At 32.3% G+C, this 17,202-nt stretch overlaps 2 protein-coding genes across 3 annotated transcripts; one reads left to right on the plus strand and one right to left on the minus strand.

The window, feature by feature from the left end:
• Positions 1-3,962: 3,962 nt before the first annotated feature.
• On the plus strand, positions 3,963-9,706 carry LOC108199429 (pto-interacting protein 1-like). Of its 2 annotated transcripts, none has more exons than XM_017367236.2 (8): positions 3,963-4,096; positions 5,720-5,820; positions 6,074-6,324; positions 6,418-6,544; positions 7,677-7,950; positions 8,721-8,853; positions 8,977-9,063; positions 9,318-9,706. In XM_017367236.2, exons 2-8 carry the CDS (start codon positions 5,742-5,744, stop codon positions 9,438-9,440), a joined length of 1,074 nt encoding a protein of 357 aa, XP_017222725.1. In that variant the 5' UTR covers positions 3,963-4,096; positions 5,720-5,741; the 3' UTR covers positions 9,441-9,706. The 2 variants fall into 2 exon arrangements, with proteins under 2 accessions (XP_017222725.1, XP_017222726.1); XM_017367237.2 differs by having other exon boundaries at positions 4,049-4,258.
• A 184-nt stretch (positions 9,707-9,890) lies between these two features.
• LOC108199428 (probable receptor-like protein kinase At5g18500) lies at positions 9,891-13,416 on the minus strand. Its single transcript, XM_017367235.2, has 8 exons — positions 13,118-13,416; positions 12,134-12,791; positions 11,931-12,035; positions 11,489-11,611; positions 11,221-11,391; positions 11,008-11,137; positions 10,375-10,587; positions 9,891-10,289 (listed from the first exon to the last, which is right to left on the minus strand). The coding sequence occupies exons 2-8, from the start codon at positions 12,769-12,771 to the stop codon at positions 10,170-10,172; spliced, it is 1,500 nt and encodes a 499-aa protein (XP_017222724.1). The 5' UTR covers positions 12,772-12,791; positions 13,118-13,416; the 3' UTR covers positions 9,891-10,169.
• Between the last annotated feature and the right edge of the window lie 3,786 nt (positions 13,417-17,202).

Consider the following 17,202-nt stretch of genomic DNA (forward strand, 5'->3'; position numbering starts at 1 on the left):
CTTGACGAAAATTCAATATATAATAAAATTAAATCAAATTAAATAGATGAATCGCTGAGCGTATTCGTTTATCTATATGACGATATATGACGATAAAGTCAAAAAAATTACGTACACCGCATTAATTTGTTTTGAAAACAGAGTTTCTTGATAAGGATCAACAATATATTTTTATATAAAAATCATCATGAGTTATCAAAAATAAGATATTCAAGTTTTGAACTAAATTTCGATAAATTAATATTCGACCATTTTATAAATATATCAATTATTATATAATAAATTAGCATAAAAGTCCATACAAGTATACACCGATTTTTCAAAATAAAAAATATATATATTGACAATTGATCAAATACAAATCAAAAACAGATTTGACAACCACTATTTATAACCATGGGCTACTGATTAAATACAAAATATTCTTTAAATACAAACTAAAACTCAGTTTCTCAACACTAATTATAACTACAGAAATCACTAATTTATATTGAATTAATCACTGTTTTATACGGTATATAAACTGTGATTTTTATTATACAAAATTGAGAAAATCTACTTACCTAAACTATTGGTAATCAATCATAAATGATCAAATACAAACCAACCATTATTTATAACTACGGAAATCACTAATTTATACTGCATTAATCACTGTTTTATATTGTATATAAACAACGATTTTTATTATACAAAACTGAGAAAATTGACCTACCTGAGCTATTGGTAATTGATTATAAATGATCAATTTCAATCGTATAAAGGTTCTTGACGGTAAGAAGTCTTAGGAGAAGGTGTATAATGGTGGTAAGTAGTCGTTAGTTTTGGTAAGTTATGATGGAAAGTGTGTGTGATTATTGATGATAGTGACAAGACATAAAAATGGGTTGTAATGGGATAAGAGGCCCGTTATTACAGTCTGGGTGAAAATGATGGTCATTACATGTATATGTATGTATTTATATTTAAGAGATATGTCATATATAATATAGTGATCAGTGGCGGAACCAGGAATGAAATTTAGGGGGGGCTCAAATTTGAAAGTAAGTGAGATTGTAAAGGACTGATTGAAATTTGAATACCGAATCTCGATACCACATTCATCAAAGAGAGACGACCATCTCTCTAAGTTGCAAGTATTGATTGGTTAAAAGGCCTCAAAAAGAACGTTGGTCATAGTGCATTAACATATATACAGTAGTAAGCAGTAGCGTCGGGGGAAAAAAAAATTTACTTATAGAATAGCGATTTTTTTACGCCACATCATGGTTGTAGACCTCTGAAAAAGCGTAAGAAACTAGTTCCAAGTGACATGGCTATTCGCTATTCCTTTCAAAGATGCCTTCTTCTCCATGTGTGGCGTGATAAGATATTCGTTATTCCTTTCCAAGTGTATGTTTGAATGTATTCTTTAGGCTTGACTCTCTTTAGACTAAGAGCAAGTTCAAAGCAAAGAGAGAAAGAGAGTATGTATAAGAATTTATCATAATATATAGGATAGAGTAAGAAGAGAGAGGTACCTTATAAATAAGGCTTCAAAAAGTTGTCCTAATGATATAAGGCATCACTAGGATATTTTTGGATCAACATTTTTTATCAAATGTCCTAAATTATGACTTAGGACATGTTATAAGGCATATCTTGACTCGCTTACCCTAAATTATATTGACATGAATAATTCAGCGGGGGCTAAAAAAAAATATACACTGTTTTTTCAAGGTTAGGGGGGGCTCTAGCATCCCCTAGCCCCCCTCTGGTTCCGCCACCGGTGATCTATAATGTACAAAACAATGATTTATACCGTTTAAAATAGTGATTAAAAATAGAATTTTTAGTTTGCAGGGTAGTTTGATTTGTATTGGAATTGGACTATATATATACACATCAATATAATATTATTTAAAAATTATAATTGAAAACAAAAGCATGTCACGAGATTGGTCGATTATGCATTATCGTTTTGAATGTAATTTGTAGTTCTCTGATTGTAGTTTTGGGATAATGGCGTGAGTACAGAGGTCACCTCATACAACAACAATAAAATATAATTGACTTTTAATATTTATTATAAAAACAATTATATTTATATTATTATTTGTTAAATAAAAATATAATAGTAATTCCGTAATCATTTTATTTGGAATAGATAGATAATATAAATATGAAAGAATGTATTGTATATATTGTACTACGAAATTATTTCGTTAGTTATCTTCATTCACAGATCTGAATATCCGTATAAAGAAATGAGAGTTATACGTATCATTTAGGATGTTAAACTGAGTTTTTCAAAATAAAAATTTATTCTGGAGAAAAATTATATGTAAAAGTAGATTTCTTTGGACATAATTACTTAAAAAGTAGTTGGTATGACTAATCTTTAAAAATTAACTTCTTATTTACAAAATAATGCACATTATATATTTTTCTAGATAATATTTAATCTTAAAAAAGAGGACAAGTGATATGGACTCTTTCTCTTGGTATATAGACCTCTCAAATGCCCTTTTCTATATAATGGGCCTGTTTAGCAGAAGCACAAGCCACTTCATCTTTTCTCCACCTGTTTTTGTAAATAAATTAGAATAATTTAAAAAAATTAAGAATATTATTCATTTCTAAATATATTATTAATTTATTTACTTGTCATTTTATTCCACTTATTTAATTTAAGTCAGAAGCTACTTTTTTAAAATTAATCCAAATCGCCTCTATAATCATCATGCACTCATCTTTCTTCTGATATATATATTTCGAGTACTCGACATAAGTTCAACCCTTGATCACGGCTCGGTCACCTCCTTTGAGAGGGAGAGAGGATATTTTGATGCAACACTGCATGTTTCACACTTAAAAAAAGAGAGTAATGTACCAGTGAAACCGCAAAATCGTATGAATAAGAAGACCATGAAGATATCAATATTTTTAACATTAAGGGAAAGTCAGAGGTTGATTGTACTCCTTTCACATAAGTTTGTTTTATTTTTCTAATATTTTTGAAATTTTAAATTATAATACTAAAAGTAAAATATATTTTTTAATTGTACATATTAAAAGAAAATTCCAAAACTATTTTTTATTTCAATATCTTTATATTATATAAAAGAATCTTTAAAAACTCTGTTTCGTCTAAATTATTCTTTTTTCTCTTATGATCAGAAGAAAATAAAAACTAAAAGAGTCAAATTTTCGACATTCCAATATGGTATTTCAGAATTCTTTTTCTTTTAGGTTTTTTTTCCCTAATCTCAAAAACCCAACGCATAAATTGACATGCTAAACCCCATTTTGTTGTATGTTATATCAAAAGTGTGTCGCAAAATTTTAATTAATTCTCTAACAGATTTATCTGTTTTGTTTCTATTTAATTTTGACGAACATACTTATCAAAATTTGACTGAAAATCTTATATATATTCAAATAATTATAAACTTAAGAAAAATATTTTATTAAAAATTATATTGAATCACTAATATTTAATATTTAATTTTTTAAATATATATCTTTGACAAAAAGTTGGCAGGAGAGCAGTATAAGTACATTACAAGTTTAAGTTCAATAAAGCGGCAGGTGGGTTTGATTTTAATATCACAAGGCAAACCAAGAACTCGAGAGGAGACTTTCACTTAAAAATAAAATACTCCCTCTCTAATAATTTATTTACCTGTGTCCTTATATTTATATTTAAAACTTATTCAAAATAATAGCATTATATAATATAAAAATTAAATATATTTATTCATTTTCTATGATACACTCATTTTGTATATTAAATATTAATCAATCTCATTATTTTATTCATTTTCTTTTCCAAGTAATATAAACATTTTTAATACCATAAATAAATATCCAAACTGCATTATTGTAAAATTCTACATACTAATAATATCGAAAAATTCTGAAACATAATTATTGTGATCAGACAAAATCACTATTTTATGACAAAAGCAAAGTATTCTCTAGTTTTGGACAAAAATATTCTTGCAAAGCTGGATTTACACACACACAACACACTATATAAAACATAAAATTAGACCAACCTGTCTTGATAATCACAAGTCAAAGTAAAGGGAGGGAAGAACAAAAGGCAACTACTGTTAGTAGTTAACAACTCCTTCTTTATGCATTTATTCTCATTATTTGCATGTTCTTCTCTTTTTAATTTAGCCTACGCGCTTTGCTTTCACATAAAGTTATCTAGATTATAGATACATCAAATTTTAAGAACCTCTTTGATTCATTAACTGTCAAAGACCAGGTGAGCTTCATGCCCAAAAGGGCTGCTTTAGTTCTTTCATTTTTGTTGAATTTGGTTGAGTTTTTGACAAACCCTGGAGTTTTAAGCTTGATTTTAGTTAAAGGGTTGTGGGTTTTTGTTAGATTGTTGTAATATGGTATACCCTTGTTGAATTTTGGTGAATTTCACTTTTTTGTATCTGAAAAAAGTCTTCTTTGGACTAAAGATTGGATTTTTTTTGCTTTTGTGATGAAGTGAAAGTGTTTGTTTGATGTTGAGGTGAATTTCTGTTATTGTTGTTTAGGAGATTTATGTGTTGTCAGATAGAATTATGGATTGTAATTTTGGTGTTTTTTTTTTTGGTTTGTGAACTGCCATATTATGTAATAGAATTTGGTCTTTGTTGGTTCTTCTTGTTACCTAAAAAGTCAATTTTGATGTTCAAAGATTTGGATGATGAGGTAAAAATTGCAAATCTATTGCTCCTGCTATTGCAATGAAAATGTTTTTTTATTCTATTTCTTTTGTTAATTTGGTAAAGGGTAGCTGGAGCTTTACGTTTTGGATGTCATGGTTTTAACTAGTAGTCCGAAATCTGAATTGAAGCAACATAGTCAATTGTTTTCTGTACTTATTAAGTCCGAGTTGGGAGTGGTCAGGTTCTTTGTTACATAGTTTCGTGATTTACAGGAGTTAGAAACAAGTCTGCTTACCACTTTTAAACAAGAGATAATAGTATCATTTTTGTGTTGTAGTGTTTGCCCTTGCTGCACTGGAATTATAATTCCCATAAGCAACTATTGCTATATCTATCTATATTTTATTACGGATTAATAGATGATAGAATTCATTCAGTTTTACTTTTGTAGGAGGGAATTTTTTCTCCAGTTGAGAGCATAAGTTAAAATTTATGGTAGTTAACTTTAATGACTTTTTGATCCGGGTAAAAACTATGAAAACCTTTTTAATTCGTATAACTCCAAGATGGGAAACATAACCAAATGTTTGAGTAGGAACTACTAGTTATAACAAAGTAGATGGCTTTGTCAAACTTGGAGTAATATTATTTTCTCGATTTCTTACAAGACATCAACTTAAATTTAATAAAAAAAATTGTTTAACATAGTACCACTATGTGCATAAGCATCACTATCATTTATCCACAAATCCATCTGTTTGTAGAACCAGTCATAAGCTTCGCTGTGATAAAGTTGCTCATATTTCACATGTTTAAGTAGTGGTTGTAGCACCTTAAGTTTATGTGTCATTGTGGTTAATAAAAATAGGACTGAGAGGAATAGAAGGATAATCATAACGTCTGCCTGATATACAAGATCAGAGATTTTTTTAATTTTTTTGCTAAGTAAGATCAGAGATATTTACTTTAATATTTGCTGATATACAAGATAACAGATATATATCTTACTTAATTGCCCAACTACTAAATACTAGCTAAATGCCTTATCTATATTTTATTTTCAGTCACTACTCAAGAAAAGCAATCATGAGCTGCTTTGGCTGTTGCCCAGAAGATGATATGCAAAAGACTGCTGATAATGGACCTATGACAAATCATGCAGCAGGTGTTTTTTATATAATGATTCTCTAAATTACTTGAGCCCTACTTAATATTCTAAAAAAATTCTGTGAATCAACTTGGAAAGTACAGATGCTCTGCTATCACTAAAATATGTTTTCTGTTGGCGGAGATATTGGTTTGTATTGCTGCTTCGACTGTTACGTAAAGCAGCACCTTATGCACAGATATTAGTATTATATAGTATTATATAATTGAACATGTTACTTTTGCTAACTCAATGTGAAACTATATTGTAGGTAATAATGGAGCTTATCGTGCCAGAGAGACAGTACCAAAAGACACACAGACAATTGATGTACAGCCTATAAATGTCTCCGCACTTCAAGTGGATGAGTTGAAAGATATAACAGACAACTTTGGTACAAAGGCTTTAATTGGTGAGGGATCATATGGAAGAGTATATCACGGAGTCTTGAAAAATGGACAGGCTGCAGCAATAAAAAAATTAGACTCCAGTAAGCAACCAGACCAAGAATTCTTAGCACAGGTTTTCAACAATCTCAAATGCTTTCTGATAGTAATCCCATAAAAAATACAACTGTTATTCAAATGTTCCGCTGTTCTGTTTTCACTATTATAGGTTTCTATGGTATCAAGGCTAAAGCATGATAATGTTGTGGAGCTACTTGGCTATTGTGTGGACGGAGGTCTTCGTGTGCTTGCCTATGAGTTTGCTTCAAATGGATCCCTTCATGATATTCTTCATGGTAAGCTATATCAGTTTTTACCTTGTTGAACATCTGTGAAATTTAGTCTTGTCCTAGCAACTGGTGCTGCTAAATCTTTGGCTTGCTTGAAGCGTTTCTTATCCTACCAACTGGTACTGATAAGAAATCCTGGGCCTAAATGTTGTGGAAGTGACTCTAGATTCAAAGACCTAACTTGAACATATTTAGATTGTATTTTGTAAATGATTGGGAAGCATTTACTGTTTTCTTAAGAAATAATAATTTTAAGTTACCTTGGCTTCTCTGGCTCATGCTAACACTATCTGCAACCTTATTAGGACTTTATCAGTATAAAACTATAAATTAAGATACTGATTGCACCATTCCTTTACAAGTTTTCTGAAAATGGTCAATTACAGAAATTTAGGTAGACATGCCTCTAGGTTCTACCAAGGCTCAAACCCTCGACCTCTTATTATAAAAAAAAGAGATGTATTCGCTTGGCTTGGCTATGAAACTAGGGACATGTGTATATAAAAACACCTCACAATTAGCAGAGAGACATGAAAAGTATCTATTAAGAAATAGAAATAGAAGGTACATGAAACCTAATATCTTCTGCAAATTTCTTGTTAAGTTGCGGTCGAGATAGTTCCCATGTGATTAGATTACCATTTGCTTCCTTAGGTGAACAAATATCCTGTTTCTTCATTTAGATCACACAGGAAGGAAGGAACTCTAAATTCTAGGCTGAACAGGTCTGGATTGTGCATTCCTATCTCCTAGTAGTTTCAAGTTCATTATGGTCTTAAAGCATAATTGTAAAAAGTGTATCAGGGATGTCTTCATTAATCTGCACCCCTTTCATTCATTAGTGGCTAAGAAATAAGCTATGTAACTGGATTCTTGCCTGGACTCAAGTCATTAGTGGCTAAGAAATCAGCTATGTAATTGGCTTCTTGCCATATATGTTGGAACTACACTCGGCACTGGGGGCATTTGTTTCTAATCTGAAAGCTCAGAACCATGTTATTAGTGTTCAACATGCAGACAGATGTGGCATGTCGATAGTTGCTTCAACTGAATTATATCCACCTTATTGGTTAGGTGTCTCTAGTAGTGACAAATTCGATTCTGTCCCAAATGTAACAGTTATTAATATGTTCATCAGGAAGAAAAGGTGTCAAAGATGCTCAGCCAGGTCCAGTTCTGTCATGGCCACAAAGAGTTAAGATTGCTGTTGGGGCAGCGAAGGGACTTGAGTACTTACATGAGAAGGCACAACCTCATACTATTCATCGTAATATAAAGTCCAGCAATGTTTTACTTTTTGATGATGATGTAGCTAAGGTTGCCGACTTTGATCTGTCAAATCAAGCACCTGACATGGCAGCACGTCTTCACTCTACTCGTGTTCTTGGAACTTTTGGTTATCATGCTCCTGAGTAAGCTCCTATTTGATGTTTGATTTCTTTTTAGTTTCATGAATAAAAAAGTTTTGTTAGTCCAATTAACAATCAATAGTTAGTAATCAGTATAAATTTTGCATATCAATGCATAGTTTTAGGTGTTCATTGATTCCGTGGTCACCATGCACAAACAGCAAAAAATTTATGCTAAAAATCTTCCAATAGACTGATGAGTCCTTTAGACGGTTTAAGGGTAGGAAACTAATTTCCTGAAAATTGCTGGGCGCAAGAGGTGTTGCAGGAATTCAATTACCTAGGCTTCTGATACAAAATAAAGCACATCTAATGATCACAGTTGATGAAACAGAGCCAAAAATGTAATTATTTTCTGAACCCACTCAGCTGATTAATCTTTATTAGGGGATATAGCATATGTCATAAGATTACGAACTCTTCTACCCATAAAACTAGGCGCTCTGTGAATCTTATCTTTTTTAAAAAAAACTATGCCTAAAATATTTGTGCTTTTTAATGAGTTGCTGCAGCTCAGCAAGATAATAGCAATTAATTTAGCTGCCATCATACAAGTTACATAGTACCTTTATATAATAACAGGAAATAATATCTGAAAAATTGACAACCAAAAACAGATAGTAAGCTAAACTTTTGTGCTTGGCCCCATTCAAGATCGAGGTTTACAGAAACGCTATCAGACTTTCATCTGCAGTTCTTCTCCCTGATTTTGTTAAGTTTTTATTACATCTTTAGATTGCTCTGACTTTCTAGTTTGTACTCTCCGCTGGCAGATATGCAATGACTGGACAGCTGAGTTCAAAAAGTGATGTATACAGCTTTGGTGTGGTCCTACTTGAGCTCTTGACTGGTCGTAAACCTGTAGATCATACATTACCGCGAGGGCAGCAGAGTCTAGTGACATGGGTACTCATTGCAGCTCTTTTTATCTTTTAAGATTCTTTAAGAGGCTGATATATCGTTATTGTCATGTCGGATTTATATGTTGTTTTATATTTAAGCTAACTTTTGAAGATTGGCTTTCTTTAGGCAACTCCAAGACTGAGTGAAGACAAGGTTAAGCAGTGTGTTGATACAAGACTTAGCGGGGAATACCCGCCCAAGGCAGTTGCCAAGGTAGTTTATAATGCATTTTATTTAGGGATTGGCTAATTTGCCTGCCTTCATGGAATGTCTACGCTTTTTTACTAAATTCCACGGCCTGCACATGCATTAATCTCGTATAAACCTTATGCCAATAATCTTCTGTTAATAAAACACTTCCGATATCCATTAAAGAATGAAAGAAATAATGTACTAGTCTTTTCATGTTGAAACATTTGCATGACTGAGAATACACTTCATATCTTGCCTTTTTTTGCTACTAACAGATGGCTGCAGTCGCTGCCCTGTGTGTACAATACGAAGCTGATTTCCGGCCAAACATGAGTATTGTTGTCAAGGCGCTCCAACCACTATTAAATGCTCGAGCTGGCCCTCCTAGTGCCTCCTAGTGAGCCAGTCACATTACCAGAGCATCCATCCCGAAACTGTTTGTCCTGCTAAAACTGCATCCGGACTCGTGTATTCATAGGTTCTTGTAATGGAGGTACTTATCCCGTACCTAGCGGCCTTGAAAATATAACAGATTATTTAAATTCTTTTTGGTGCAATGCACAAAACCATTATACATATGAACTGAGGAAGTGCTAGCGGTGTTGTATTATTTTTTATACTCTTGTAATCTTCTTGTTTCAATCAAATATTTGCTATTATGTAATTGTTCAGATGGAGACGTCATGTGCTTCTATATCATTACAATAGAAGAGTATAATTAAATATATTGCTGCTGTCTTTTAAAAAATAATTAAAAATATATTGCTGCTTTAAGATGATAAAGTTTCACAAAAGTTTCATATATTTTTAAAAAATTAGAATTACTTATTATATATTTAGAATTAGGATTTTCTAAAAATTAAATTATTTATTATATATTTAGGGAACATTACTGCTAAACCGTCCTTAGTTCTCAGCAGGAATTTCAAAGGCGCTATAGAAACAGCACTTGCAAAGTCTATTATATATATGATGATACTATGCACAAAATAAATACTATTATTCTACCAAACAAACATAAGTGACTAAATGGCAGTTTAACACAATGCTTGGCCACCAGTCTTTACTGTCAGTTTCAGGCACTTGTATTTTCTTTCACCTTATTGCATGTAGGGAACTTGGTAAATTTATCCTCTTTGGTTGTCTCTGTTCTCTGGCCTCAAGTTATATACTTTATACTTGGCGGTGTTAGAGGTTCTACAGTCTGTTTCGGTAGCTGCAACTTTATTCTTGTGGCGTCTGCGACCCTGAAAGTTTAATGATGTTAAGGTTTTTACTTATTTATTGTGAAACAAACACTGATCTGTTTTTGTACTAGAGTTTTGTCGGTACCTCTGCTGGTAATGGATATTCATCGGACTCAAGCATTCTAACAACTTTGCTCATGGAAGGTCGCGTTTCAGAATCTGGATCAACACACCTCAAAGCAACCAACAAGGCCCGTTTAAGAGCAGTTCTGGGCGGTTTAGTCTCCATTGTCGGGTCAGCCACTTCTTCTGACCGTCTGTTAGCAACCATCGACTTGAGCCAGTCGACCATATTTACCTGCAAGGAGCATGATATTAAGAAAAAAAATGTACTGCAGTACAAGAACAATTTGATTGAACACAATAAGCATAAATATGTCCAATTATAGACCACCCACTTTTCTTATATACTGAACCAACTTATAATTCGTGCTGAATTCTGAAATATTTATCCTGATCCTTAACCGCATTGTATTGCACATGGCGAGCATGTCAATTATAAAAAATATAAGGTAAGGATCAGGAGCCGTGTGCACTAGGCACGAATTTTTTTTGAGGGGGTCATAAATACAGTGCTTAAATATCCTAGTGCTAATCCCACCCATACCTGAAACAGAATCGGACACCGAGTATCTTTTATTATGCAATGAAATTTGTAACCACCTGACCTGAACATTTAACATAAATTAACACTGACAGAACAGACAAGTGGACACACCTCGTCTGCTGGACGGCCATGATCCACTGGGTCTCTTCCGGTAATTGCTTCCAGAAGCACCACCCCGAAACTATAAACATCGCTCTTCTCATTCAGAAGGCCACTATTTGCATATTCTGGTGCTACATATCTGTAATTTTAGGTAAAAAAAGCATCAGAAATAAAGACTGGTAAATTTTGCAAGGGAAAAACAAATGTGATCAAGATGCTTACCCATAGGTACCCATTACTCTGGTTGTAATGTGACTCTCTCCAGCCCCCAACAACTTGGCCAATCCAAAATCAGATATTTTAGCATTGAAGTCATCATCTAGTAGTATATTGCCAGACTTGATGTCTCGATGCACTATTTTGGGTTCGATAGCCTCATGCAAGTACGCAAGCCTTCATCAAGTGCATCAGGTTTGACTAAGAATAAGCTAAAGATGCAGAAATATGTACGCAATGAAATAAATTTCATAAAAGCCAAGTACGAACTTACGCCTTAGCAGTGCCAAGAACAACTTTCATGCGAGCTTCCCAAGTAAGATATCCTTGGTGACTCATATCTCCATGAAGCCACTGGTCTAATGTGCCGTTGCTGACAAACTCATAGACCAACATCCTGAATTTAAAGGTAATCAGTTTAAGAGAGGCAATCATAATAGCAAGATCTGATTTTCTCCGGAGGAATTTCCACCAGAGCAGATGCTACTGCATAACAAGAAGTTATCTGTGCTTTCACCCAATGGTATTGTAAAAGAAACTACTTTTTTTTGCAGGAATTATTTACCAGATAACTCTACTTAAATTGTTATATACTTTATTCAAAATATATGAAATCAAGAACATAACAATATTCTATTGATTGGTTTTGTTTTTCATCCACGAAAAATGGGTATTGAATTCTTGCTCATATGCAAATAAATTGAAGTTTTGTGTACCTTTGTGTTCCCTCGATGCAGTAGCCGAGAAGCCTGACCAAATTTTTGTGGCGCACATTTCCAATGGCCTCAACTTCAACCTTGAAATCCTTTTCTGCTTGTCCTCTGCACACAAAATATTGAAAGCTTAAATTAGGTTAATCTATGAGAATGTAACTAAAATAGTGTCATCAGAACTAAGATTGATCTTTTTCATTACTTACTGATTATTGAAGAGTTTTTTGACAGCTACAGAAGATCCATTAGCCAGATGTCCATGATAAACGACTCCATATCCACCCTCGCCAATAACATTATCCGTCGCAAATCTATTTGTTGCTACTTGTAGATCCCTCAATGTAAACCAATGTCCCCAACTAAGTTGAGAAAAGTCAGATAGACCGGATAGAGGAGAAGAATTATTCAACAGACGTGAAGGCGTGTAGGCCTTATTTTTACCACTTGTCCCTTTTTCTCCTGATCCAGAACCATAATCCCCATTCTCTGTAGTAATAAATGAACCAGAACCACTGCTATTATCAGCATTCTTTTTCCGGTCCAAATGCATCAAATACTTATCAGGATCTCTCCCACTGTACTTGTCCATCAAGATCTTCGGATCCCCCTCATACGCATACTGATTACCCGAATTGTGATCCACCCTAATATCTCTAATTTCACTCGACATAACTTTGTTTTGGCTAACCGGAAGCTTTTCACTACCCACCCTTGACTTCCTTCTTGAAATACATATCGGAAGCACCAAGAGAATCACCGGTACCAGCACAAAGATCAGCACTAAACCCCACACCGGAATATGAAAAATTGGAGTCTCTCTAGTCAGATCATTCACAATTCCCATTTCTATCTAAATCAAGACACCTACAAGGTGATCATCAACAATTACTAATAAAGCCACTAACAAACTTCTGATAACAAAACATAAAAAATCAACAATTTCATCATTTAATGAGTAAATCATGTAAAATTGTTACCAAATTAATCTCCTATCATCAGCAAAAGGCTAAACATTTAAAAAGAGAAAAGTAAAAGCAAGTGTAGCTGCAAAGAAAGAAAAGCACACAATTTTTGATGCTCACACTTCCATTACTTCAAAAAAAATAAACTCACTACAATCATTTAACCATTTAATAACACATGCAAAATACAAAACAAATTAAGAGATCATAAGAACACATCATCATTACCTGCAGTGAGCTAAGATGAGATCAAAAAACAAGGTTTCCTACTTAAAGAAGTGACCTTAAGTTGAAAAATCTATGTTGGTCAACCAAGAAATCAATTTGATCATAAAAAGATCAAGTTTTGATGATTTCCCAGGTGGGAAAGCAATCAAGAAGCCATAAAAACTGAGTCTTTGAATAAGGAAATGAGAGAGTTAAATGGCAAGAAAGCCACATGGAATTCTGGAAGGCTTGTGGTAATGGTGGGGATAAATATGGAAGCATGGAGTTATCAGTGGTAGGTATTGCCTTGCCTTAATATTTATAGTACTAGTAGTGAAATACAAGCATGAGAATTTTTTAAATAGATGAAAAAATTATATAAATCAAAGGTTGTGATTTTGAGAAATTGACACTTGAAGAAGGTAGCCGTCACTGATCAACAGAAATTTATGGGCTGCAAGACAATTGGTGGCCAAACTTGATATTAAGCCTCAAAGTGTTGGGTTAATCCAAAAGATTTTTATATATAATAATAATATATTTTTTGTTTTAAAAGTTAATTCATTGATAATTAAATTATTATTGGTATTTATTATTATATATAATATATTACTATTAAAGGTTTGAGAAAGACTCAGGAACGTAGGCTAGAGACAGCGAAAATGCGTATGTTGCGTTGGATCTTTGGTAACACCATGACAGATCATATACCGAATGATACTTTTCGACGTCTTTTAAGTGTTGAGTCTATCTCTAAGAAGATAAGGGAGATATGTTTACGTTGGTATGGACATGTTCGGCGTAAATGTAACTCAGCACCGGTTAGGAGAGTAGAATACATATCGGTTCGGGGTAAGAGAAAGAGGGGTCGGCCTCGTCGGACATGGGCTGATCAATTAAGTTTGGACATGGGAGCCTTAAATCTCACGGGTGATATGACACTAAATAAGAATAATTGGAGACGGCGTATTAGAGTAGTTGAGACTAGGTCTCGTGGCTCACAGAGATTATGAGGGTTATGGTGTTATGTTTTATGGGAAGAGTTCAGCTCAGTCATTACCAGATGCCAATCAAAAATGTTTGGGTAAGTCCCATGTGAAGAAGGTCATGGGCTAAGGTATTATATTCTTATTATAGCACACACTATTTTATTTATTGTGCATTAAGCCGGAGGTTTTCACGGAAACAGCCTCTCTATTTGTGGGTAGGGCAAGGAGGTTTGGTTTGGTTTCTTAAAGGTTTGCTCCTGAAAATTATTTGGTGTTTGATAATCAGCGGGCTGAAACAGCGATTTGTCCCTAAAAATAATTTTTTGGAAAAATGTTGTGAAAAGTTTTCAATTAAAATTTGAATTTTTCTATTTACAATGTAATTTACTAAATAATTTTGAATAATTCGATCGAATAGTCAAAATAGCTTATACAATCACTAATATTTAATCACTAATTTTTTTCATAAAAAAAATCATCGTTTACGTGAAGGTGTAAGAGGGGGTACCAGTTACCAGTGACATACACATGCACAATCATGAAACCGACGCATAGTATCCCACAACAAACTTATCGATATTTTTTCTGGACAATAAATCTAAAATAAGTGATAGATGGTATTTATTGTTAGTTAACATAAAGATTTAAATTTATAAAATAAAAAATAAAAATTGAGTGCCCGGATTTTATCAAATATCATCTTATATTTTTCAATTATCAGCAAATAGGTGAAAATTTTATTTGAGCCGCTTCACAAAAATTCTGGAATTGTGTTTTAGAAACTGATTATAGTTGTGTTGAAAACTACTGTAGTGCCTTAATCTCATTATAAAGTTGAAAGGTTAGCGGAAAAAGTGAAATAAAGTGGAGCACTTGTCTAATTAATGAGCATAAAACATATCGAATCCGAGGGATTTTTAATTAATGTTTTACTTTAATTTAAATATCAATATACTAGTACTAGTATAAATAAGCGTAAGTGGTGCTTTTCCAATTTCAATTAATTTATTTTTTTAAATGTTAAATATGTAGAATAAAAATTATTTTTTTAAAATTTATAATATATTAAAAGGAAGTTTGTAATGAGTTGGAAATATTGTATTGAAAAAAATAATACTACACATTTCAATCTCAAACTTATTCGAATAAAAATTTTAAAATAGTAAGAAGACAGTATTTAAATATATTTTTGAAAGAAAGTTAACGGTAAGAGTGTGATTATATAAAAAACGAAACCATATGAATATAATTTTGCTACTTTTTTTGATCAAATATAATTTTGCTACTTGAAATCGAAAATAATTATATGATTATGTCTTCCCGAATTTTGTTTTATTGTGTCGTTTTTTTTTGTTTTTTTTTTTACATGGGTTGGACTAAGAGGAACAAATTTTACAAAGGGGAATTTCATCCGAAAGAAAAGTAACCGACAGCCTTGGCATTGTGATGTCGGTTATTGTCGTAGCATTATATACTTTCATCAGTCTCTATCAAGTAGGTGACGTTTATTACAAAACACAAACGTACAATTAATTTGTTTAGTTACTTTTGTTGCATAGCATTAAATCAAAAATTGCGACAAAAATAAATAAATTCTTCATTCAATTTTTAAGTAAGTCGAATCTGGCCAGGCCATGAATTTTATATATAACTTCAGTTTTCTAAATTTGACATATTTCAATGGCTACAAGATTTATCGAGTTATTTATAAATCGGAGTGTAATCAATTGGTTTTGAAAATTAATTGAGAAATTTTCAATAAATCAGAAATTTTTGTAACAGAAATATATGTATATAATAATCGTTATAATTTTATAAGAAAAGGAAGTTGTTCAAGTTTTTAAATTAAAGTTTGGCCGAATGAAAATAGCTTACGATGGATTAGGCACAAGTAATAAAGAAATTAGCCATTTTTTTTCGAGGAAAAGTCTAACAAAACCGCTAATTAACTAGATCACTTCTGGATTAAATAATATTTTTCGAACAATGACGTTTAAGTTGCAGGAATTATCGAATTGATTGCCTACAAGTTGCTAATAAGTTTATTAGTCAAAGTATCTCGATCACTTTATCACTTTATAATAATGATTATAATTATATATATATATTATATAGTTGTGTCACAACATAGCATCTTTTTATCAAATTATAATGCATACGAGTAACATCAACTTGTCATTGTCTATCAGAATAATTAGCCTAATTGTTAGTAAATAGTTTCCTACCTACTAAATTTTCTTTTAGTGTCATGCATCTAGAATCTAATTAGTGTTTATCTATAGGGTTAGAAGCTTAATTACAAACCCATAATTTGGTCCCCAATCCTAATCCAATCTATTATGAACCTAGAGGTGGGAATGTTAACTATTTGCACACGACTAAATTATGCGTTTTCAATTTATTATCATGTAGTTGATATCCTAATTAAAGGAGTTATTTTGTGGCTTATAATATATGCAATTATTTAATAGTTAAGATTGATTGTTCAAAAATAAAAAGAAGAAGAGTTAAGGAGTCATATTGGTTGGCCGAGCGGTGTGGGATTGAAATGAGAAGTAGATTATATGAATTTAAGATATAATATCATATCAGGTGTTTAGTTGAAGGCTTGAATAAATATATTTAATATTAAATGTACATGTAATATGAAATCATAGTGTTTAATTTATAATTATGATCAAATACAAATAATTTTTAATAGTTATGTAGTGAAAATATATGGAATTTTTATTTTTTGGACAATGCAGGAATCATAGGAGCTGTTTGGGTGAGTTTAAAATAAATGCTTATTGCTTTAAATAAATAAGTGGAGTAGAAATTAGAAACAAGATAAGACTTCTAAGTGATTAAAGTGTTTGGGAATTAAGTAAAAGTGTTGAAACAAAAGCTAGCTTTCCTAGCTTTTCATAAGTGCTTCTTGACTTATGTCTTATCTGTTCTAATAACTATCAGGATGAGCCAGAATCAAACTCAGGCGTTCCGAGACAACGGAGGATACCCACTGCTCGACTATCCAATCGTGCTCGAAAATATATGGAATTAATATCAAGCATGATTAAAAAGATTGAATTTGTGATACATATGATTTCCCCGCGTATAACCAAAAATAATTCTCGT

Source organism: Daucus carota, chromosome 8, assembly GCF_001625215.2.
Source record: "Daucus carota subsp. sativus chromosome 8, DH1 v3.0, whole genome shotgun sequence".
Classification (NCBI taxonomy): Eukaryota; Viridiplantae; Streptophyta; class Magnoliopsida; order Apiales; family Apiaceae; genus Daucus; species Daucus carota.